This window comes from Paralichthys olivaceus, chromosome 11, assembly GCF_024713975.1.
Source record: "Paralichthys olivaceus isolate ysfri-2021 chromosome 11, ASM2471397v2, whole genome shotgun sequence".
Lineage (NCBI taxonomy): Eukaryota > Metazoa > Chordata > Actinopteri > Pleuronectiformes > Paralichthyidae > Paralichthys > Paralichthys olivaceus.
In genome coordinates this window covers 1,873,334-1,895,901 of record NC_091103.1, presented here as the reverse complement: position 1 = coordinate 1,895,901, position 22,568 = coordinate 1,873,334, and the positions used below count along the sequence as shown (strand labels likewise).

The following is a 22,568-nucleotide window of genomic DNA, read 5'->3' as shown; positions in this document are numbered from 1 at the left end:
AACAGTTTTCATCCTAAAGCTTTTGTGAGTGTTTGACATATGCTGTGTTTTATTTTGTGATCGACTCCAACAGACTGTAAATCTCATTCTGGGAGAAATGAAGTTCCATTTTTAGTTCTTTAATTTAGAGAATGTGTCACAAAATAAAAACAGTTTGAAAAAGAATCACAAAACAAGAATCACAGTTTCCAGCTCTACAGTTGGACATTTAGTTAAATATGATTATTTTCTTTTTGTCAGAGAATCAAATGAGGAAACGTTTATAAAATCAGTTCATCATTAAAAGTTTATTCTCTAAAACTTTGAATTACTTCATGTCTGATCTCAAATGAAGTCCTGTGGGCGTGTCCGATGAGCTGCAGCAGTTTCCGCTCAGGTGAGCGTCTGTCCTCAGGGGGCGTGTCCTCAGAGTTTAGTACCTGAGTTTATAAAAAGGAAGAAGCTCTCCAGAAGTACCTGCAGTACCTAAAGTACCTGAAGTACCTGGAGTACCTAAAGTACCTGGAGTACCTGGAGTACCTGGAGTACCTGCAGACCTCCACCATGATCAAGTCTCTGAGTGTGTCCTCTGAATGCTCCCTCCCTTCGGCGGAGGACGATGTGGACTCGGTCTGCTCCGACGAGCTGCTCGGGTCTCAGTCCCGCCGGTGGCTGGCGGAGCTGCTGACCGAGGACATGCCTCCGGAGAGCGGGGACGTGAACACGGTGGGTCGGGACGGGCTGTTCGTGGATTATCACTTTCCTCTGGGGGAGCTGGAGATGAACTCTGGGGTCAGATGGAAGAGACCGAAGGTAAAGAAACAAAAAGAGAAAAAGAAAAGTCTGAAAACTTCTTCATGTTCATCTTCACTGAGGTTTAGAACCAACAACACAAAGAACTGCTTTAATTCAACATCTTATCATAAACTCTATCAACCTTTAGGTCCCACAGTCACCGTGTATTAATACTTTCTTTAAGTTTAGGTCATAGCATCTAAATACTCACAGTCACCGTGTATTAATACTTTCTTTAAGTTTAGGTCATAGCATCTAAATACTCACAGTCACCGTGTATTAATACTTTCTTTAAGTTTAGGTCAGAGCATCTAAATACTCACAGTCACTGTGTATTAATACTTGATTAAAGTTTAGGTCATAGCATCTAAATACTCACAGTCACTGTGTATTAATACTTGATTTCAGTTTAGGTCAGAGCATCTAAATACTCACAGTCACTGTGTATTAATACTTTCTTTAAGTTTAGGTCAGAGCATCTAAATACTCACAGTCACTGTGTATTAATACTTTCTTTAAGTTTAGGTCAAAGCATCTAAATACTCACAGTCACTGTGTATTAATACTTTCTTTCAGTTTAGGTCAGAGCATCTAAATACTCACAGTCACCGTGTATTAATACTTTCTTTAAGTTTAGGTCATAGCATCTAAATACTCACAGTCACCGTGTATTAATACTGTCTTTAAGTTTAGGTCAGAGCATCTAAATACTCACAGTCACCGTGTCTTAATACTTTCTTTAAGTTTAGGTCATAGCATCTAAATACTCACAGTCACCGTGTATTAATACTTTCTTTAAGTTTAGGTCAGAGCATCTAAATACTCACAGTCACTGTGTATTAATACTTTCTTTAAGTTTAGGTCATAGCATCTAAATACTCACAGTCACTGTGTATTAATACTTTCTTTAAGTTTAGGTCATAGCATCTAAATACTCACAGTCACTGTGTATTAATACTTTCTTTAAGTTTAGGTCAGAGCATCTAAATACTCACAGTCACCGTGTATTAATACTTGATTTAAGTTTAGGTCATAGCATCTAAATACTCACAGTCACAGTGTATTAATACTTTCTTTAAGTTTAGGTCATAGCATCTAAATACTCACAGTCACCGTGTATTAATACTTTCTTTAAGTTTAGGTCAGAGCATCTAAATACTCACAGTCACTGTGTATTAATACTTTCTTTAAGTTTAGGTCATAGCATCTAAATACTCACAGTCACTGTGTATTAATACTTGATTTCAGTTTAGGTCAGAGCATCTAAATACTCACAGTCACTGTGTATTAATACTTTCTTTAAGTTTAGGTCAGAGCATCTAAATACTCACAGTCACTGTGTATTAATACTTTCTTTAAGTTTAGGTCAAAGCATCTAAATACTCACAGTCACTGTGTATTAATACTTTCTTTCAGTTTAGGTCAGAGCATCTAAATACTCACAGTCACCGTGTATTAATACTGTCTTTAAGTTTTATGCAGATGCATCGACTGTGTTTGAATCTTGTCAGCGATGATAATCTTCACACATGAGTAATAAAATATGTTATTTAACATTTGATGCCTTCAGTATAAAATCTACAGTACAACCATGACTGGAAACCAATCAATCAACCAATCAATCAATCAATTAATGAACTAATCGATCAATTAATGAACTAATCCATCAATTAATGAACTAATCGATCAATTAATGAACTAATCGATCAGACTTTATGTTGTTGCACTTTTCACAGAAAACACGAAACTCAAAGTTCTTTTCCAGAATAGATTTCAATGAGGAAGTTAAACAAAGATAAAGATAAAATAATGAAATACTAAAAGAGGTGAAGAGAAGGTGCATCTGTGTTACCAGGTTCGATTCCGACCCGCATGTCCTCCCGATTTCTCACCTGCACAGCTTTCTCAATAAAGAAACAAATATCTTGAAGAGATGAAGAGATGAAGTGTTCTGGGGAACATGACTGTTCCGTCCTGATAAAACAAACTGGACCAACTCACCCACAGATTCCACACACATTCATTTATTCCAGATTTAAGAAGCAGCAGGTAAATTTAATAACAGGGTCAATGTGCAGTCTTTGTGTTTTACAGCCCAACAGCCTGATATTAATCAAACTGACTCACTCTGCTCCTCTGTGAGTCAGACGAGATGCACAGTTTTCACACGTGAGCGACCTCCGCTTGATTTTCAACAGAGAGAAAACACACGAGCCTGCAGGTCATCAGGAAGAAGAGAAACAGAGGAACTACACTCCTCTTCCTCTCCTCTCCTCTTCCTCTCCTCTTTCTCTCTCCTTCCTCTCCTCTCCTCTTCAGGGCAGAAGACAAAGATAAAGATAAAATCGTAGCGTCTGTTGAGTAAATATGTGTCAAATCATATTTATATAAAATAAAAACAGCTTCTCTGAGTATCTGCGTTTATGTGGAAATTGTGTATTTTTCTATTTTCTGTGTAACTTCATGTACAAAACAACAAGAACACAGATCAGATACACGAACAAAGTAAAAGACCTTTAATCTGAAGGTCCAGGGTTTAAGTCCCTGTTAAGTCCAGGCGACTGTATTCTGCACATAATGACTGTTTGGCTAAATCCAGTAATTCTGATATCACTTGAATAATTCTACGACACATGTGCTCCCTTAAATTCAGTCAAGCTGCACTGAGCTGCACGTGCACAGTCCTCTGAATGTGCATGAGTCATTTGAAGTGTTCAAGAAAGTGAAAGTGTTGAATCTTCCCCGAGCGTCAAAGACTTCTCTCATAACTCGCAGCTCAGTCGGCCAAGCGGAGGGTCAGAGGTTCAAGTCCGTGTTCAGGTGACGGATTCTTCCTGTATATTCCTGCAGAATACACAGAGTGACGCTGGAGCTGTCCTCGTGTTTAATGCCCACATCAGTCCTGTACAGTAGCCGTGGGTTTGATTCTGGACATTGTTACTCCCCGTTCTTCCCCCTTTCACACTTCATCTGTCTTCAAGTTATGTGAAGAATGAAGTCAGAGCAAACATGACGGAGAAGAGTTAGTGATGTGGTGAATAGAGGGATCAAAGCGCTTCAGTTGTTTTCGTGTGTGAACTCATCTCAGGACGCACATCAATCCTGTTTAACTGGTACAGTCACACACGCACTGTCAACACACAGTGATGTTCACAACACATCTTACAGGGGTATCTGGAATTACACAATATCACACTGCTTCTCCTGTTGTCATTTTACTGACTCGACAGAGTGAGATTGCACAGTGGGTGTGGCTGTTTTCACTGTTTGTTGTGTTATTGTTCTCACTTATTACCGACGTCACTCTCACACTCTGAACACCTCAGAAGATCTGAGTTCATAAACAGCATCTGGATTAGATCTCATCCAGACTGACTGGATGTGTGCAGGTCTGGGATTTCACAACTAGGACTCTGAGTTGAGTTTTTAATACGACCTACACATTTTATAATAAACTTCCTTACTCATCAAAAGTAAAAGTACAGATAAACTAACTTCAAGTTGTTTCAAGTCTGATCTCTACTCTGATTATGAGAAATATTATATACAGACTAAATCCAGATAATCTAGATGATCTGCTAAAGAATTTTGATCAATAATTATGAGCACTATGTTGTCAGACATGTTAAATCCTGTTTTAATTTCTACCTCCACCACCTCTCTCTCATTTCTTCTCTATCTCCTTCCTCCTCCTTTTATTTTTTTAAACCAATCACCACACTCGCTGCTGATTCCAGGAGCTGTGTTCGTCTCCTCAGTTCATCGTGAAAGGAGCGACACACCTGGACATCCGTCAGGGAAAACTCAGTGAGTACACAACCACTGCAGTGTTACACAAAACTGTACTTTATCACATGATGAGTCAGTCGAACACGTGGAACAGCTGATTGACTGTAAAGTCAAATAGAAACCGTGATAATCTGTTTGACTTGAGAACCTTCCTGATACTCTGACCTCCTTAGACGACTGTTGGTTTCTTTCTGCCATCGCGTCCCTGGCTGTGCACCGATCTCTGCTCGTCAAGGTCGTTCCTCTAGAACAGAGTTTCCAGAATGGGTACAACGGAAGCTTCACCTTCAGGGTAAATACAGTAAATACAGTCTCTGGTCAAACGCTGCATCAAACGAAGCAGGACTTGTGTGACTGAGTTGGTGAAAGCACGTCCTTGTCGTCTCCCTCTGCAGTTCTGGCAGTACGGTCAGTGGGAGGAGGTGAAAATAGACGACTTGTTGCCGACTCAGAACAACAACCTGATCTACCTCAGCTCCCCCGACAGACACGAGTTCTGGAGCTCGCTGCTGGAGAAGGCCTATGCCAAGTGAGAGAGTGTGTGTGTGTGTGTGTGTGTGTTCAGGCATTGTTTCACGTTCAAAAATCACAATGTTAAAGAAAGTGGTCCTGGTTAAAGTGATGTTAAGGTTTTGATTAAACTAAATGTAGACAATGAAGATCAATAATGTTTTTTTTAAATCTCAAATGTGAGATTCTGTTTAACTGAGCATCTGGTCACCTTTAGTGTTTTCTCAGGAAATGAATTTCTCTCTGGAGCCTTTGTGATCTCAGTAGAACCTTCTTCAGTCCCCTCCCCCCGACTGAACCCTGTGTGTGTTTGCTCTCTCAGGTTGAAGGGCGGCTACAGAGCTCTGGACATGGGCTTGCCTCACGAGGCAATGGTGGACATGACGGGCGGCGTGTCGGAGGTGTTGAACATCTCCTCGCTGCCCAGAAACCTGCCGGCCTTCCTCAAACACCTTCTGTCTAAAGGAGCGCTCATCAACTGCGCCAACTGTCTGGTACTGTGATAAAGCTCTCTCTCCTTTATGTCCCTGGAACATGTTCCCAGGGAGATTCTCTGTAATTGGATGAGTCGTGTTGACTGTGGGTGGACGTTTGTTTTTTTCTACCCAGGGTGATCTGGAAACAAAAAATGAACTGGGGATCATGTACAGACATGCCTACTCTCTGACAGCAGTAGAAAAGGTAACTGGCCCTAAGCAGGGTGACCTAGATTCTGATTTAATCCATCTCACAGAATCTCAACAAAATGTTCCTGTTGAGATCTTAAAAATAATCCTGGGTGCAGCTTTGAGCGACTCATCCACCTTCTGAGTTTGATGCATAAATGTGAAGCTGCATAAACAGACGCACACGTGAAGTTTACCTGCAGGATCTGTGCACCTCCCTTTAAGAAATGCGGATCCTTCGTGACCTTTTCTTCCTGCTGCCCTCACGTGTTAGTTTCTCTCCGTCTCTGCCAGGTGGAGACGACATATGGCCCCGTGGATTTGGTGCGAATCCTCAACCCCTGGGGCAACACGGAGTGGCTGGGTCCCTGGAGTGATGTGAACGGGTTGGTACACACCTGCATGAGCCAGATTAACCCTGATTCATTTTACAACTTTACTCTGTTATGACAATAAAAAAGAAAACCTCATATCGAAAAACAGAATTTCCCCTAAACTACCTGAACTGTGTGTTTGTTCTTGCAGGCGGCAAATGTCCCTGCTGTTTACTCTTTTTGCACAAAAATAAAAAGTCACTTTCTGTCTCTGTCTCTGTGTCTGTCTCTGTCTCTGTCTCTGTGTCTGTGTCTGTCTCTGTCTCTGTGTCTGTCTCTTCCAGTCCGGAGTGGAGTACAGTGAGCCCCGAGGAGCAGAAACGATTGCACAGAGTCAGACGGGAGGACGGTGAGTTCTGGTGAGTCTGAGGCGTCTCTCTGTGACGCAGGTCAGCTCCCCGTGAGCTCGTCTAACCCTCACATCACTTCTCTTCTCATGCTCACTTGGTTTTGATCTTATCATGTGTCAGAGGAAGATGAAAAGAGAGAGGAGGAGAGCGTCGTGTTACAAAGCTACGTAAACACAGCTGCTGCCAAACTGACTCTGTTCAAAGACATTAAAGCAGAATAGATACACGTGATGATCTTCTGTCACTCAGGATGTCGGCGTCGGACTTCGTAAAGCAGTTTGAGACCATGGAGGTGTGTCACCTGACCGGCACCCTCAGTGAGCAGGGCTCCGGCGTGACGCCTTGGTGCTACATCATGCTTCATGGGAACTGGGTGCCGAGCATCTCAGCAGGAGGATCTCCCCAAGGAGGTAGCGATGACTTATAGTCACTGACGTGTCATTTGGCCCGGGGGGGGGAGGGGGAGTAACATTCCACTTAAAGGAGAATTCCAGTAACACAAAACACTTGGAATCAGTCCAGCAGCTCGTCTCTTTTAGCAGCTGAGACACGACAATATAATCTTATGGGGCGACTTGAATTGTTATTCTGGGTCTTTTGCTATCATTACACATTGTGTCACTCGCTGTGTGTGTGTGTGTGTGTGTGTGTGTCTGCAGGCTTGTTCTGGCAGAACCCTCAGTTCAACTTCGTCCTGCCAGAGGACAGCGGCAACTCTCAGAAGACCTGCTCCTTTATTTTAGCTCTGATGCAGAAACACTGCAGACGTAGAGGCATCGACTTGTCCATCGCCCTGCATGTATTCCCGGTACACACACACAACTGTACTTGATCTGTGTGGGTTTTTTTAACGTTAGAGGGAATGATTGTCTGTCTGCACATATTAGCCTTGAGGATTAAGGGTGTGCCCACTCATTGCATGCTGGGATTGGTGCCAGCGTGCTGTTCAGCATTACACAAAAACTTCAGGATTCTTTTTCACCTTCTTTGACGATGCAACTTTTTCAAATTTCAAATTCACTACGAGTGTGTGAAATGTGGGATTGTTCGGCCTTGGCACATGTAAGTTTAACTTCAGTGTTCAAGCATTAGAAAGTGTTTGAATCTCTCATTTGATGATTTCACAAAACATACGATTAATGCAACACAATTGAAAATTGTCGGACAGGAAGTACCATAAGTTGTACTTTACTATGGAGAACTACGTATCCATGTGTAATAAATCTTTGCTGTCTCACCAGGTCCACCACACAAAAACATACTTGTCTCCTGAGGACCTCAAGGCCGTCCGCCCCGTCCTCTGCAGCCCCCATTACTCCTCACGCCGGGAGGTGGTTCTTCGTGGTTCTCTTCCACCTGGTTCCTACATCATCATCCCCTCCACCACAGAGCCCAATCAGCAGGGGGCGTTCCTCCTGCGGATACTGACGGAGCAGGGGAACAAGGCCGCGTGAGTCATCTGTGGATGGAAGAATGAAAAAACATCAGTACAACTTAGAATCTTGTCCGTACCTGTGAACATAATTATGATGATTCTGATATTTTCTTTTTTCAGTCCAGCAAACCAACCACCACAAGACATCATTTCACAAACTGAGGTAAGAGACGTGTTGAATTGGTAAAATTATTCACAGTGAGGTAGATGTTTGAAATGAAAGTCAGAGGAGCGATCAGAACCTGGAGAAAATCAAACGTCTCTCACCTGAACAGTTACCTTAAAAGAGAGAGAGACAGAGAGAGACAGAGACAGAGAGAGACAGAGAGAGACAGAGACAGACAGAGAGAGACAGAGACTATGGGAGGGAACAAACATAAAGGTGATGACATGTAGCAAAGTAAATACATGTGAGGACATTAAACCCACTTCTTATAAGGAAGTAAAACCCCAGTAGGAGGAATATCACCGACCATGACAGTGAACAAACAGACAGTCAGACACTGTTGAAGCCTCGATATGTCGAATTATTTTTTGTTTGGGATGAAAACGTCTGCTTTCAGAGCCTGGATAGCTCAGTCGGTAGAGCATCAGACTTTTAATCTGAGGGTCCAGGGTTCAAGTCCCTGTTCAGGCGTAGAAGTTTTTAAATACATGTAGTGGATCAGTACTGGGCCTTTTACTATGAAGCCACATCAACATGATGTCTCTACCTTATCAGGCCTGACTTAACCCAGCAGATGCAGTCAGGTGTCAGGTGTTGACACAACGCTCGTTAAGTCAATCCAACGTGTCCTCATCTTGATGTGTGAGTGTTTACTGACATGAACAAGTCTGACTGCAGCAGAGAACATATTTCACATACGAGGAGTAAACTGTTACGTCAGAAAAATATCTGGAGTCTGGACTTTGCTTTTCACACATTTATTAACACACAATGCAGCGGGAGGTTCTCTGCACAGACGCTTTCACAATAGCAACTTCTTCAACCGACTCAGATGCCCAGTTTGAATTGTTTCATTTGAAGTGATGAAGTTAAACTAAGTGAATATTGTTACTGACTGAAGAGGCTTGGTATCGTGTCAACACAGTGTGTGTTTGAGACACAGCTTCCATGTCTTCATCTGATTCGCTGCCTCGGTTTCAGCCTCTAGCCCTGCAGATTAGTTTGATGTCGGTGTGAGTGTGAATGGTCGTCTGTCTGCACATATTATCTCTGTGATAGACTGCTGAGCGGATTAAAGGCGTTGCCCACTTCCCACCCATTGCATGCTGGGATAGGTGCCAGCGTGCACTGGGTTGAGATAAGTGGGTGGATAACCTGCCAACTGAATTAAAAACGCCTGTTGCCATAAATCAGCTCCACCAACGCTCCATAGCTGAACACGGTTAAACCCTGACACTCGACAATTGTTTGTAAAAGAAATGTGTCTCTGTATTTTCTGTCTGCAGCCGTCACATCCTCACCAGGCTGCACTCCCTTCTCCTAAATCCACCAGACGTCTGTTTCTGAAACACTGCAACAAGGTGAGATTTACCTGCACCTCAGAGACTCAGACTAAAATATATGGATTCATATATAATCTACATAGAGACATGATGACATATCATAGATATGTGAAGAGGAGTGACTGTGTGAGGCTTGATCTGTGAATGTTTCATGTCTTGTGATCATCAGAAGGGGATTTGCAAACCAGTGCATCTCTACAGCCTCCTGACTGAGGCCATACAGGGAGGAGGTCAGTGACATCTGATTCAGAATCAGTTTGCGTGTCTTTGTTTTCGCTGCATGTGATGAATTGGTGTAGTTAATGTGTCCCAAATATCCTTGGATACGACACGCGATTTTCGACTGAACTTAAGCAGAGAGCGAACAATAGGTTAGGAGCCTCCCGTGGAGTTTCAGATCAGAGCTGCAGGACAACGCTGCCGAAAAAACATGTCAGTCTCAAGCTCGCAAATGTTTAAGTTGTGGGTTTTGTCGACAGAACCAGTTCTCAGATCAGCATTTAGAAGGTTTCAAACCTGGAAAACCGGCTGATGCACTGAGAGAACAGTGACAAATTTGAATCTCTGAAAAGGTGTTAAAGATACTTTATTTTCTCAGCCTCATCAAAACGACGCTTCAAAACTTAGCGGCAGCTTATTTCCAGCTTTGAAACACAGCTGCAGCCTTTCAAACACTTTTTTAATATATTTGAAATATGACCTGATGTTTATCCCAGAGCCTCCTGGAGACCCACCTTCACTGAAATGAACATTAACATTATTATCATTGACATGAGAATATTTAACAAACATGTCAAAGTTTACAGTTCTCATTAAACATCATGATTTAACGTCCTGCATCCAAAATAATTCTCTCTGCTGTTCTGACTTGTCTCCAGTGTTGGCCGGCAGTGAGAAGAATCTGGCTCTGGAGCACTGCAAGAGTCTGGTGGTCCTCACGGATGTATCCTTGTTTCTTATATCTCAACAAACTCCCACCAATAAAAAGGACGTTTCTGTTCTGAGCACCAGGAAAATGGAATGAATTTAAATTGTAAACATGTCCAGATAGTCTGTTATTATCAATGAGGAGTCTCAGCTCGTGTCTGTGAAGACTCACATGTTCAGAGGTTCTTGTTTTTTGTATTTAACGTCTGTACCTGCGCTGAGAGTCGTTATGCTAAACAGTTGTCGGTCGTTGTGTTCCTCTGAGTCAAGGTGAATGTTGCTACTTGAAATTCTAGTCTCACCTCTCTCTGGATTCCTGGATCACAATTCCTTAATTGACAGAACTGTACAGCCGACTCTGTTGAAGACTGTTCTGGTTAATGTCTGGTTCATTTTCTTGACCTCAGTATTTGATCCAGACTCAGGGCACCGCTCGGCTGAACTGGCTTGAGTTCCAGGGTCTGTGGGACATGATCAAGAGGTGGACGGTAGGGTCATCAGCATTCAGCAACTGTGACGTCAACGAGAAAACATATCAATCCACCTTAACCATCATCGCTTAATGACCTAAAAACTATGGGCAATGACACAGAGGGTTGTTTAGAAGAAGAGGACTTGTCTCCTCAAGAATTCCCTGAAGTGGGCACCAGTATGGTGGAGCACCACAGTGGTCCGGAGCCGTATCCGTCCGAGTTAGCTCTCGTAGCCGAGGCAGCGCTAGTGCAAGAGAGGGAGGAGGAAGAGGTAACGCAACGTTAGTTTAAGGGCTAACGTTCAAGCTCTTACATTAAATGTCCAACACACTGTCATCCCCACCACGTTAAAAGTTAAAAAATGAGAGAGAAACAGTTTTTATAAGAGAGATTTGATCCGAGGAGGCGGTGACACAAGTTTCCTCCACATTGATCAACTGCAAACATTCAACTGCTATAGGCAGCTTTCTACCAGTAGAGGGCAGTCACTATGCTCATTTGAAAAACACCTGATGAACATCTGTATTCATTTGTTCTCGGATGGAGGAAGTGGTGATGAGCTGTAGTCACCAAAACTCACAGGTCGTTAAAGTTGAGTTGAACTTTATAATGTCCGTTTTTCATGCAGGCTGTTTATTTCTCCTCAGGACATCTTCCTGGTGTTTGACAAGAACAAAACCAAGCGTCTGGAGTATCAGGAGGTTGCTCCAGCTCTGAAGGCTGCAGGTACGAGTGAGGAACCACAGCGACATTAATTAATCCATGATTCACGCACATGTTAAACCTCTCCGTGCTGTGTTCAGAGGTTCATGTGTTAAAACATGTCTGATAGATTCAGGTTTCATGTCTCTACATCTGTAATGTGACCAATAGGGGGAGTCAAACCACCTCTCTTCACCTCCTCCTCTGCCTTTTAACAACAAATATAGAGTGACATATAATACTGAGGTGTTAGAATTAGATAAAGAATCAGCTTCCGACCTGATTTACTTCATGTTTCCACACATTACAAATATTTTGACATCGTAAACGAAGTTTTTGTGTCACAGAAGATTAACTCTGAGATTTAGTTGTTTATCAAACAAACAGTCAGACATTGTTGAAGCTTCAACAAGTCGAATTATGATTTGTGTTGTTGTTTTTTTCCTTGGATGAAAACCAGTGTGTTCAGAGCCTGGATAGCTCAGTCGGTAGAGCATCAGACTTTTAATCTGAGGGTCCAGGGTTCAAGTCCCTGTTCAGGCGGCAGAAATTTTAAACTAGGAATCTGTTTGAGCTTCTGGACTCGAACGACATGAGTCTTTGAATGACAGAGAACATCTTGTGTGTTTCTGCTGCAGGGATCACGGTGGACGACCTGGTGATGCAGCTGGTTGGCCTGAGATACACTGAGCCCGACATGACCATCAGCTACCCTGGCTTCTTGTACCTGGTGATGAAACTGGAGAGCATGATACGTAAGAGAGGAGAGAGGCAGAAACACCAACGGCTCATTGTCTCAGGATTCAAACGAGCTGCAGAAACAATAACGCTGAAATCATTACAAATAATTCTCTCACACATCTCCACCACCACGTGTTTGAATTTACAATACGATGCAAAATGAGGAGAGGAAGTGAAAAGCGACAGAGGGGGAGGAACAGAGGGGGGGGGGAGGTAACAGAGGAGGCATGGGAAACAGACAGGAGGAGAAAACTGCAGACGACGCTTGATGCAGAAGGAGGAGATGGAAACAAGAATATCTGTGAAAGGTCTCTGTAGCTGACGATTATCGTCAGTCAGCAGAAACCGATGCCACGTGTCCCGACAGTAAACTCACACACAAGAAGAGTTGAACTGAAACGCTCGTCACAGATGAAATGTTGTTTTTTCCTCTTTCACAGATAAATTCCAAGCGTACGACGTGGCAGGAATGGGAAAGATAGCAGTCAGCTACAGACGGGTATGAACACAGATACATCTCCATCACCCCCGACTCCTGCTTCACCTTTTTTATTAAAACTTACAGAACTGAAAATAAACTACTCCATGTTCTCTCTCTGGTTCCAGTGGCTCCACATGACCATGTACAACTGACCTGCTCCACTCACACACTCACCAGGATTCCCTCAGCTCTTTATTCATTTTCTTTTCACTGCTTGATCTCAACGTGTGATTTCTGTTTTATTTGTCTGTGTGAACGATGTCAAGTGTAGTTCAGTGACCGAAGCATGAAGCGGACAAAGATTGTGACACTGTGCCTTTAGTTCCTCCTCCTGCACGATGTCATTGTATATCCACGGAAACACCCGGGGTCAAAGGGCAAACATGGACGTGCTGCTGTGGTGTAAAGTGAAGTGTATGATTCACTTTTGAACGGAACAGAATGAAACTTGAAGATGTTGCTTCAGCCTGAATTTAGATTTGGAGTCAGATTGTTTTGTGGAAACAGTTTCGTTCATAAATGATATTTTACAAGATCTGGGACGGGTAAATCCAAATGATATAAACCCCAGTTCTTCTTCGAAATAATGGGGAACATTTGGAATAAATGTTCAAATGATCTTAATACAGTCTAATAAATAATGCAGTTTAAATTTTTACTACATGACTCTAAAGTAAAGTATAACTGCGAGCTAACGCTCGACAAAATCACAAGTGTTTGCTGTCCTGGCTCTTCGATGGTGGAACGAGCTCCCCATTGACACCAGGACAGCAGCAAGTCTTCATATCTTCTGCCGCAGACTAAAGACACATCTCTTCCGACTACCACTTATATGGTAGCACTTTGTAATTTGGCTTTTTTGGAGCAAAATGTACTTGGTTCTTGTTGTTCTGAATGCTTTGGAGGAAAGCGTCAGCTAAATGAAATGTAATGTAAAGTTGCATTAACTTTTTCAACACCTATCACCAAGGTGTGATAAATGTAGGAGGATTTTGGACGGACTCGGACACTCGGACTTGTGCTCTCTTTCTTAGAAGGAATGGATAAATAAGTTGCATTATTCTTGGATTCTAGAAGACGTTCTAGGTTAGGTTTGTGGGAATTGTTAGGTTTTTGTGTTTTTCTCATCCCTCCTCTGTGATAATGTTTTCTGAAATTAAAATGTATGTTTAACGAATGTTTCCTTCACAATAAAAACATTTGAAAAGAAGTCATTTGGAGTTAGAGTCTGTGCAGTACGGCGATTGGGGGATTGGAGCAGCAAATTAAAAACTAAACACCATCCATGCGGTTCATGTTTATTTACAGCATGATACCGTTTTATAGTTTCTTTATTAATGTGAAGATCTGAAGTGGAAACAAATCTGATTTGAACTAAAGTGTCATGCTGTTTAATCCTTTAGCTCTCAGGTTCTCAGGTTCACTCAGATGTGTGAGAGATGATGGTTCCTCTTTGTGGCTGAAGATTCCAACTTGTTAAAACTTCTATCGCCTGAACAGGGACTTGAACCCTGGACCCTCAGATTAAAAGTCTGATGCTCTACCGACTGAGCTATCCAGGCTCTGAACAGACAAAAATCCTTATAAAAAAAAAAAGAAAAAGTATATTTACAGTATGTGCACCAGAAGAGGACGTCCTGTCCACTGTCTCTGACCTTGTTTAATAAAGATTAGGATTATTATAATTATAAGGTTTTATTCTGATCTTGGAAAACACTTCTCCTGTTGAAAGCATAACTTCATTCCTTTTGATTACACTTTGATTTGTGTTCCATGGAGCATCAGTTTCTAATTAACCTTTGACAACTGTAGGAATTTATTTCTCTTAATTCTTTCTTCTATTTTATCCAAGCAACATTAATCGACTGTAGCACATGGTCGGAATATAACTGTCTGCCTCAAGCATCTGAACTTGAATTAATCACCTGAACAGGGACTTGAACCCTGGACCCTCAGAATAAAAGACTAAATATTGATAGTGATGAAGTTCTCAAGAGAAGGTCAGTGGTCCTTCGTCAATGTTAATACTCACTTGATTAAAAATGAACCGTCTGTTCATGTGAATGTCGCTTCAGTCCTGTAACGAGACCTTAACTCATTTCCATCATGTTGCCTGTTCTGTGGTTTAACATTTTAAATCTGTGCAGACGACTGATGAAGAACTTGGTCGTAGCGTCTCTGTGCAGTTTTCCACTGGGGTCGGTCTCGACAGTGACCCCCCGACCACAGTGGATATTTTCAGAAATGATCCTCTGCTCTTTGCTAAAGTCTGGTATGTGTAAATATCCGTCTTCCAGCATCGTTCTTTACACTGAGAACAGCCTGAGATACACATACCAGAGGGTGTGTGCGTGTGTGAGTGTGTGAGTGTGTGTGTGGATACACACTGAGGTTGAAACCATTGGAGTGAGGATGTCATGGGAAAGTAAAGACATTGAAGTCAGGCCTCACTTTCGGACACAACTGTAAAGTGCTGGTTCAGGGTTTAAACTTAGCTTCAGGTCAGGATAAGGAGAGAGGGGAGTGTGTTTCTGTCACAAGTAAAGTTTGGAGACAATCAGGGACGCTGTCTTATCTAACTGGATGAAAGACAGAAGGAAAAGGATGAGGTGATCAGCGCTGTGTGTTGGGTCCTGGTGTTAATCGGGAATCTAAATCTAGATGCTCTTGTAAAAACTGGACAATGAGAATGTGTTTCTCTGCTGTTTGTGTGTGTCCCTCCTTAAACAGATAGAAAAACAGTCCATTCATAAGAACTCTTGTTCCTGCTAATGAGCCCGGACCAGGCTACAATTATGACCCGGGCCTGTGGTGACCAATCACAGCGTGGCGAGCAGCCGAGCCGCACTGTATGGCATCACATGACAGTATCAGAGCTGGAGTGTATATGCTGCTCTGGGCTGTGGTGACGCTAATCGACCAGGACAGCCTGAGCATGACCTACTTCTGGAGGTGGCTCCTGCAGACGGGACGGCCACCCTCCAAACCAGGAGTAATGGATGCTGCTGCAGCTCAGGCTCTTTATGACGTCAGTGGCTCTAAAACATTTGGATCATGACCCACTGATGTTCCCAGCTGCACACAAATAATCTAACAAAGACTCATTTTACCTTCTCAGGTCACTTCATATATTTTTGATCATCAACACTGGACATTATTCAATATTTTACAAGGAAAATGTTTTGAAAAGTGAAATTGACCCATTGATTGTGAATCTGCTGGTCCACAAACATAGACTTCAGGTCAAGACCCTCAGAACCACAGACAGAAAAAAGACACTTGTTAACTAATTAAACAAAGTTAACAACTTATACAAACACAATTGAATTGATCTGTGGGTTAAAATTAAAGTCTTTGTTCAAGTTGATATTTTCTTTTTTGTCAGTGAAGTGAAGAAACTGTGGCTCTGTGAGGAAAATACATTTCATATTTAATTGATCGATTCAATTTCATTGTCTCAGCAGCTCCTGTCCAAATGTCTCATGAATATTAATGAGGTGTCTGAGCCCGAAGGACACAAGTGACCAGGTTTATAACAGGAAGCAGGCGAGGCCAACTTCAAAATAAAACACCAGAGCCGTGTGGGGCGGATTCACAGAAAATAAATCTGTTTACATAAGAGATCTCCAGTGGAGAGTTGAATCTCCATTCATAAATAAATCCACTGAGACATTTTAGAGAAGCTGATTGTATTTTATATTTCTATTTAGTTTTATTTATTCATTTTTCTACAACACAGTGTTTGATTGATCCGGACAGCAGTCGAGTTCATGGCAGCTCCATCATTTGTGAATGAATTGTTGATTTATGTTTCCCTGTTTATTGTTTACTGTTATTTTACTCTTTCTTCTTTTTATTCTTCATGTATATTTTATAGTTTAAAAATAAATAAACAAATCAAATCAGACGTGAACTGACCAACAGCCGCAGTACAACAAGAAAATAAAAGAGCTGTTCAGTTGCGTAATGGTTAATATAAAAGATTTTGGAGCACTGACTCTATAAATGAAAATGTCTCTTCTAATCTTAACATTTGCTTTTACTTTAATCATTCATGTGTTCATTTATCTCCTTGGGTGTCAAGAAAGGCAAAGTGAATAAATGGCCATTGTTATTGAGGGTAATTATAATGATGATTATGATTACAATGATTAAATAATACACAACAGTAATGCGATGTAAAATTATAGATTATGATTATAATTGACATTGTTATGATAGATAAACACATGAAGATTGTAAAGGGGGGTGGGGGGGGGGGGGGGGGGGGGGTTATGGTTGGATGACTGATTTGATAGAAGTAGAGAAGAACTTTATTTGTGTCGCGTGGAGTCAGTGCTGTTATTTTGAAGGGTCGAGCCGGAACCTTGTGTGCTCGCTGCCCGCAGCTTGTGGTTCCGGCCGGTTCCTCCCAGCAGCCGCACCGAGCAGCTCTTGTCCTCCCGGCAGCGGCGGCAGCAGCAGCGGGGAATCTCTCACTCTCACACCGGCTCTTCATCACCCAGAGACGCGCTCTCACGGCTGGAAGCGGCGACCGAACACGGACTCCTCGCCCGGTCGCGTATCCCTCCCCATCCCGCCTCTCTCTCTGTGGGACGCCGTTGCGGTTTTTCCCCCCCATTTTTATTTTTTGGTTTCCTCCCACCGCCTCTGACAGAGAGTCCGCCGCGCACTCAGGTTCGTCGGGCTGACATGGTAGATTACCACGCTGCTAATAACCAGGCTTCGACTGGCGGTGTGCAGACCTACATGGAGCAAGAGAACGACTGGGACCGGGACCTTCTGCTGGACCCGGCCTGGGAGAAGCAGCAGAGAAAGGTAAGGAGACACGCCGAGGAGTCGGGGCCCAGCTGGGGCCGAGTGTAGCCGGGCTGAGAGGAGGCGGTGGCGGCGGGCAGAAAGAAAATGGCTGGGACGGGGAGTGGAGGTCAGAGGACGGGGCCTGCAGCTGCACCAGTGCCCCACTTTCTACCACCCATACCCCCCCTCGGCCGCAGCCTGTCCCCCCTCTCTGGATCTTTCTCTCATTCCTCTCTCCCCATGAAAACTGACGGGTTGTGTCTGCTGCCCTTTCTCTGTTAAAGGTGATTCTTTTCCCGGTGCTTCCCCTCCTCCTCCTCCTCCTCCTGAGCGGAAACACGGCGCCACATTGTTGTAAAAAAAGAAAACCTGAATTGTGATCGTGCAGATTTGATCCAGTGTTTTGTGTGGAGGCTTTAGGGCGTTATCGTGCTCCCTGTCCCGCTTGTGTCTGCCTGGCTGCTGGCTGAGGGCCGATACGACTCACCGAGGCTGGGCTGAAGAATCGAACCGATACCTCGGTGTTCCAGGCCGACATACCGATAATTTAACCTTGAAGCAGCCGCGGTTCATCGTCTGTTTATTGGAAAGGTTCAAATTGTCAGGATGGAAAATCACTGGGGAAACATCTTCATTGAAATTCACGGTCCGCTTGTGGAATTCCTGACATGGTTCGCAACTTTTTCAAGCCTCAGAGTATTTGAAGCATGGCAGCTATTTTAAAAGCATTTGAAAAATCCTGTACCGATGACTCCTCCCGTGACAGAACCCTCCAACCGGTTCTGTTCAGGGTTGTTGGAACGTCGGTGTTGCGGCCGGGTTCCACCAGTTTTCAGTGGAACCACTTTAATCAAAGATTTGTCCGTAACAACAGAAGAAAACTCGTTGTACGACAGTGGATCTCACTTGATTCCCTGGGAGGGTTGGTGATCTGGGCCGAGATACTGTATTCTGTATCAGACAGTTTCTGACATGTCTCCTTCAATGTTTCCTCCTTCCGCTTGTTTCAACCAGGGAAACATGACACACCCACTGATACCATCATGGTTCTAACATGAAAACCTGAAGCAACTTCTCAGGTTCAGAACCGATTTAAAACCATGTTGGTCCGAAGGACTAACAGCTGCGTTGAGCAGCTACGTATGTAGACTTTATATCTGATATATCCAAGTTTCTGTAGACACACTCGTTCCACTGCACATAACTTAACGCCCACTTGCTGTGCTGCACATTTTAACCTGCTTCAGCAATTTTCAGTTTTAAATTCCAAACCACCACCGCAACATGTTGTGCACCAAGCTCTGCAGTTTTCTGTGTATTTGGCCTAATGCTACCTCAATCATCTCCTCTGCTCCTCTCATAATAATTGCACCTCCTCTCCCTCATCCTCATCAACTCTCCATCCAACGTCATCCTCCACTTTTCTGCCCAACATGTTTTTTTTGTAATAGAAGCCGCCTTGCCTGAGATTTGATGCCAATGGGTGTTGCACCACTTTGCTCCCTGTGCACAGTTTTCCCCCCAAGGATGACAATAAAAGTCCTCCACTTTAATTTACCAGATGAAGGTGACCTAGTTTTGACCCATAGACTCATTCAAAACGCCCTCTTATGTTCCAAATAGGAAATAGATGAAGCGATGATGTGATATTTACGTCACATGACTACATGGATGAGTCTTAAAACAGTAAATCACTCTTACGTCTGTTTTTAATGCTCTAAATTCTCGTAAGGGGCGTGGAGGCAGCATAACGAAGGGTAGTTTGAAGAACCATTACTTGACAGTGTGGAATGATTGAGAGGGTGTGTTTTTATGTGTGTGCGTGTGCTAACCAGGCTACGCACCCTAGCTTGTTCACTCACTCGTTAGATGACTGGCATACTTTCTAGTGGTGGGACAGCATGCCAACATTGAATTGTGCATTTTTATAAGGCCACTCAGCATTTTCTCTGTCAACGTCAAACATTCTTACAGCTGAATAATGTCAAACCTGGTGAGTCCACTCCTCCCTCTGATGCCAGTTACTCCACTGTTGGTCATATTTGTCCATGGATCGCAGGGGACAAAGTTTTACTAAATAGGAGAGCATATCCTAACAATCATTAACAGAGTGAGGATTGTTGTGCAAACCTGGGCTGAGGTCCACTCCCCCACATTCCCACATCTCCCCTCATCAGTGGCTGCTGATAGGTGTTTAGTTGACTGGGGAGAGAACAAGCTGGGGACGTGTCCCTCTGCCAAGCTTGAGCTGTGCCGGTGAGGTGGGGGGGGGGCAAGGGCAAATTCCTGCGGTGTATTCACGCTCACTGTGCCAGTTATTGCGCAAAAGGGGAGCGAACGCCTCCCGCAGAAATATCAAGAGAGAAGTGGATATAATGAGTGTGGGAATGGGTTTGTCGTTGTGTGAGAGGGGCGAGTCTGTACAGTCACAAAACGGGAGCAGTTTGTCGGTGGCAGGTTTTTCCATCATGCTGACCTCTGCACATTCACCATGTTGAGTAATACAAGAGGGGAAAATGGCAATCCTCATATATTTTTTTGCATTGTTGCCTTTTTGTTTTCCACAGTGAGAGAGAGAGAGAAGGGGGGGAGGGATCTGAGGAAAGTAGGCAGAAAGACGTCATGTGTGTCAAAGGCCTCAGTTCACTTTCTAACTCGGAACACTAGAGTTACATAGTTCACATGTTATCTAACGGAGCCACAAGGACCATGAAAGATTTGAACTCTATCTGTTTGTGTAACAAAGTGATCCGTGTGGACAGGCCTCATCTCTAACTTCTTAACAAACAAAGAAAAATGCAGGCTTACATCCATACTACCACATTTTCAAACTAAAACGATCCCTGTCCATACAAGTGGTGTGGCTACGTATCGGTTTTAATCCCCATCCATACGAACAAGCCTGGAAACGCAAATCACATGACCACTCGAGTACAGTGGTTTGGATGCATTTGCAAACAGAAATGTTTTGTGGACGGGTCCTGAGAATGACAGTTCCTAATAGAACACGGCTGGCAGCAGTCACTCTGCACAAGATGACCTTGTTTTAGGAGTCTCTTGTCATTTGGATGTTTCCGCACCGTTCAGTTGTCCAGTGTGAGTTTGTGTTTCTCTGGCAGAGTTTGTCCTTGTGGTTTGTTTCCATTTGTCCATTTTAAGCAACATTTCTCAACACCCCAGCTGGACTGAGCCAAGCAGAGTCCAGTTAACGGCAGTTTGTTACAGGCGAAGCCTCCCCCCCCCCCCGACAAACATGTTATTAAGTCTCTGTGCTCAGGGATCCACCGCAGGTTCCAACATGTCACAGTACGCAGTGCCGCAATCAGAGGTTTTATTTTACCTCCTGCTTCTCAGCGACAGTTTGGCTGCACATATTTCTCATGTCATGATTTAGGGTGAAAGTGGAGTGAGGTGGGTGGATGAGCTAACAAGGAAAGCAGTAAAGTGCATGAGCCAAAGGGGCTGGAACAGTCTGCTGCATTTGTCAAGGTGATGCATTTTTCAAAATTACCAGCACTTGTTCTGCTGTTCCCCTCTGATGCAGTGGTGCTGTGTTAATTCACAAAAAGATCAAACTCTGTTGAGTGGCCTCAGTTAAGCATGCACATCAGTTCTGGTGTTTGCCGAAAACCAAAAGACTGAGAGAAGTTCAGTTGTGGATTCATGTCAGAGTTAATCGTCTCATTCTCTGCTCTTAGATTGTATCAGGAGTGTCTGGCACTAATTGCGTAACATTTTTTTCATAAACAGTGTCACAATCAGTTGTGGTTACTGAGTGTTGTTTTAAATGTCCTCATTTTTCCTATTGCAGCCAGTGTCTCATTCTGTTTGCACTTCAGTGACTGAAGCTGGACTGTGGCACTGACTCACAGCTCAACAGAATGCTGGAAATATGGGAGGGTGAATGAGACAATTTGACGTAGCTTGTGATAATATTTCTCTGTTTTGAATGTTGAATGACCTGTTAGATAGTCACTAAGTTCCACCCATACTTTAAACTTCACTAAACCATAGACTTTTCCTTCCACTACCCAGAAAAGAAGTAATAATATCTCAGATACCAACGCTGTCATCTTCTGTTTTTGGCCTCATTTTTGAGCGCTCCTGATGTTAGAGTGGAACCACGGTATCAAGGTCCCAATTCAGAGTCAGCTTTCAACTGTCAATCATGACAGTTCACTTTCAGTAGCCGTCATGTCCTCATCGTTATGCACACCGTATGCATTAAACACGCCTACATTTGTCACTAATGAAGTAACTTCTTTTTGTAGCCTGAGTAAACATGTTTTTCGATGTCTCAAAATAAGCATCAGGAATTTGTTTGTTTTCAGCCTCCTCTTACTCCACCAGTGCCCAAGGTGGGCAGCTGGACACAATGTTAGTTTGTTCTTTTGGCGCCCACTTTCACATGCTTTCTGTGTGACTGGCTGGCAGGCAGGCGGAGCCGGTTCAGATGGCCTGGGTTGGCTCAGGACGAGCTGCGAGTGACATTTTGCCAGGACAAATGGACCAAAGAATACATCCTGTAGTCATTACTACATTGGCGAAGATCTGGCTGCTTAACAAGCTGCCGTGTCACTTTTTTTCCGATCCCAGGCTACTTCCCTGTTCCAAAACGTTTAAAAACCTGAAGGGAGCTGAAAATGTTTGAGGAAGGTTGAGTAAATTGGCTGTTTGCTCAACAACAATGGACAATGGTCCATTTGTAGAGAAAAACAGAAAGAAACAAACGCTTTGATTGAGTGTCTGTCTTTTCATGCACGTGGCTGTGTAGCTGGACCAACCTGACTGGGATGTGGCGAACAAAAGGACATTACTCTTGAATGAGGGCAGTTGTAATTAAAGTAATCACAACACACACGTTTGCATGTGTTGCAGCCTCTTGATGGACATCAAGTTTATTTAGCTTGGATCTACTCCACAGGATTAACATCTTCACTAAAAGCCTTAGTGCTGTTTTTGTTCCATCAGATCTTTTGGTTTCATGCTATTTCTTAAATGTGGCTAGTATCAGAATCCATTTTGATCTGGTCACGCT

General features: G+C 43.3%; 2 protein-coding genes and 3 non-coding genes across 13 annotated transcripts in view; 4 read left to right on the top strand and 1 right to left on the bottom strand.

The window, feature by feature from the left end:
• Positions 1-399: 399 nt before the first annotated feature.
• LOC109640119 (calpain-8) lies at positions 400-13,940 on the top strand. Its single transcript, XM_020103947.2, has 20 exons — positions 400-792; positions 4,512-4,581; positions 4,737-4,855; positions 4,959-5,092; positions 5,396-5,567; positions 5,683-5,754; positions 6,033-6,124; positions 6,397-6,471; positions 6,712-6,872; positions 7,122-7,270; positions 7,704-7,912; positions 8,018-8,060; positions 9,350-9,424; positions 9,576-9,636; positions 10,285-10,349; positions 10,753-10,821; positions 11,454-11,532; positions 12,147-12,263; positions 12,690-12,748; positions 12,856-13,940. The coding sequence occupies exons 1-20, from the start codon at positions 544-546 to the stop codon at positions 12,880-12,882; spliced, it is 2,097 nt and encodes a 698-aa protein (XP_019959506.2). The 5' UTR covers positions 400-543; the 3' UTR covers positions 12,883-13,940.
• On the top strand, positions 8,462-8,534 carry trnak-uuu (transfer RNA lysine (anticodon UUU)). The gene has a single exon. It is a non-coding gene; the product is annotated as a tRNA-Lys (tRNA).
• On the top strand, positions 11,979-12,051 carry trnak-uuu (transfer RNA lysine (anticodon UUU)). Its single transcript has one exon. It is a non-coding gene; the product is annotated as a tRNA-Lys (tRNA).
• A 279-nt stretch (positions 13,941-14,219) lies between the features above and the next one.
• On the bottom strand, positions 14,220-14,292 carry trnak-uuu (transfer RNA lysine (anticodon UUU)). The gene has a single exon. It is a non-coding gene; the product is annotated as a tRNA-Lys (tRNA).
• A 2,821-nt stretch (positions 14,293-17,113) lies between these two features.
• actn4 (actinin, alpha 4) overlaps positions 17,114-22,568 on the top strand; it is a 51,095-nt gene continuing 45,640 nt past the window's right edge. For 4 of the 9 annotated variants that reach the window (XM_020103966.2, XM_020103964.2, XM_069533839.1 and 1 more), the window contains exon 1: positions 17,114-17,548. In XM_020103966.2, coding sequence (XP_019959525.2) covers positions 17,423-17,548 — 126 coding nt within the window. In that variant the 5' untranslated portion in view covers positions 17,114-17,422. The remainder of the gene's footprint in view (positions 17,549-22,568) is intronic. The other 5 variants (XM_020103967.2, XM_020103965.2, XM_020103968.2 and 2 more) reach the window with 2 other exon arrangements.

Bases quoted from the DNA above. Each gene is read 5' to 3' on its own strand.
- LOC109640119 (XM_020103947.2), top strand. From the start codon at position 544: ATGATCAAGTCTCTGAGTGTGTCCTCTGAATGCTCCCTCCCTTCGGCG. The intron at 6,472-6,711 runs GTGAGTCTGAGG...TCTGTCACTCAG, and splicing joins CGGGAGGACGGTGAGTTCTG to GATGTCGGCGTCGGACTTCG. The intron at 6,873-7,121 runs GTAGCGATGACT...GTGTGTCTGCAG, and splicing joins AGGAGGATCTCCCCAAGGAG to GCTTGTTCTGGCAGAACCCT.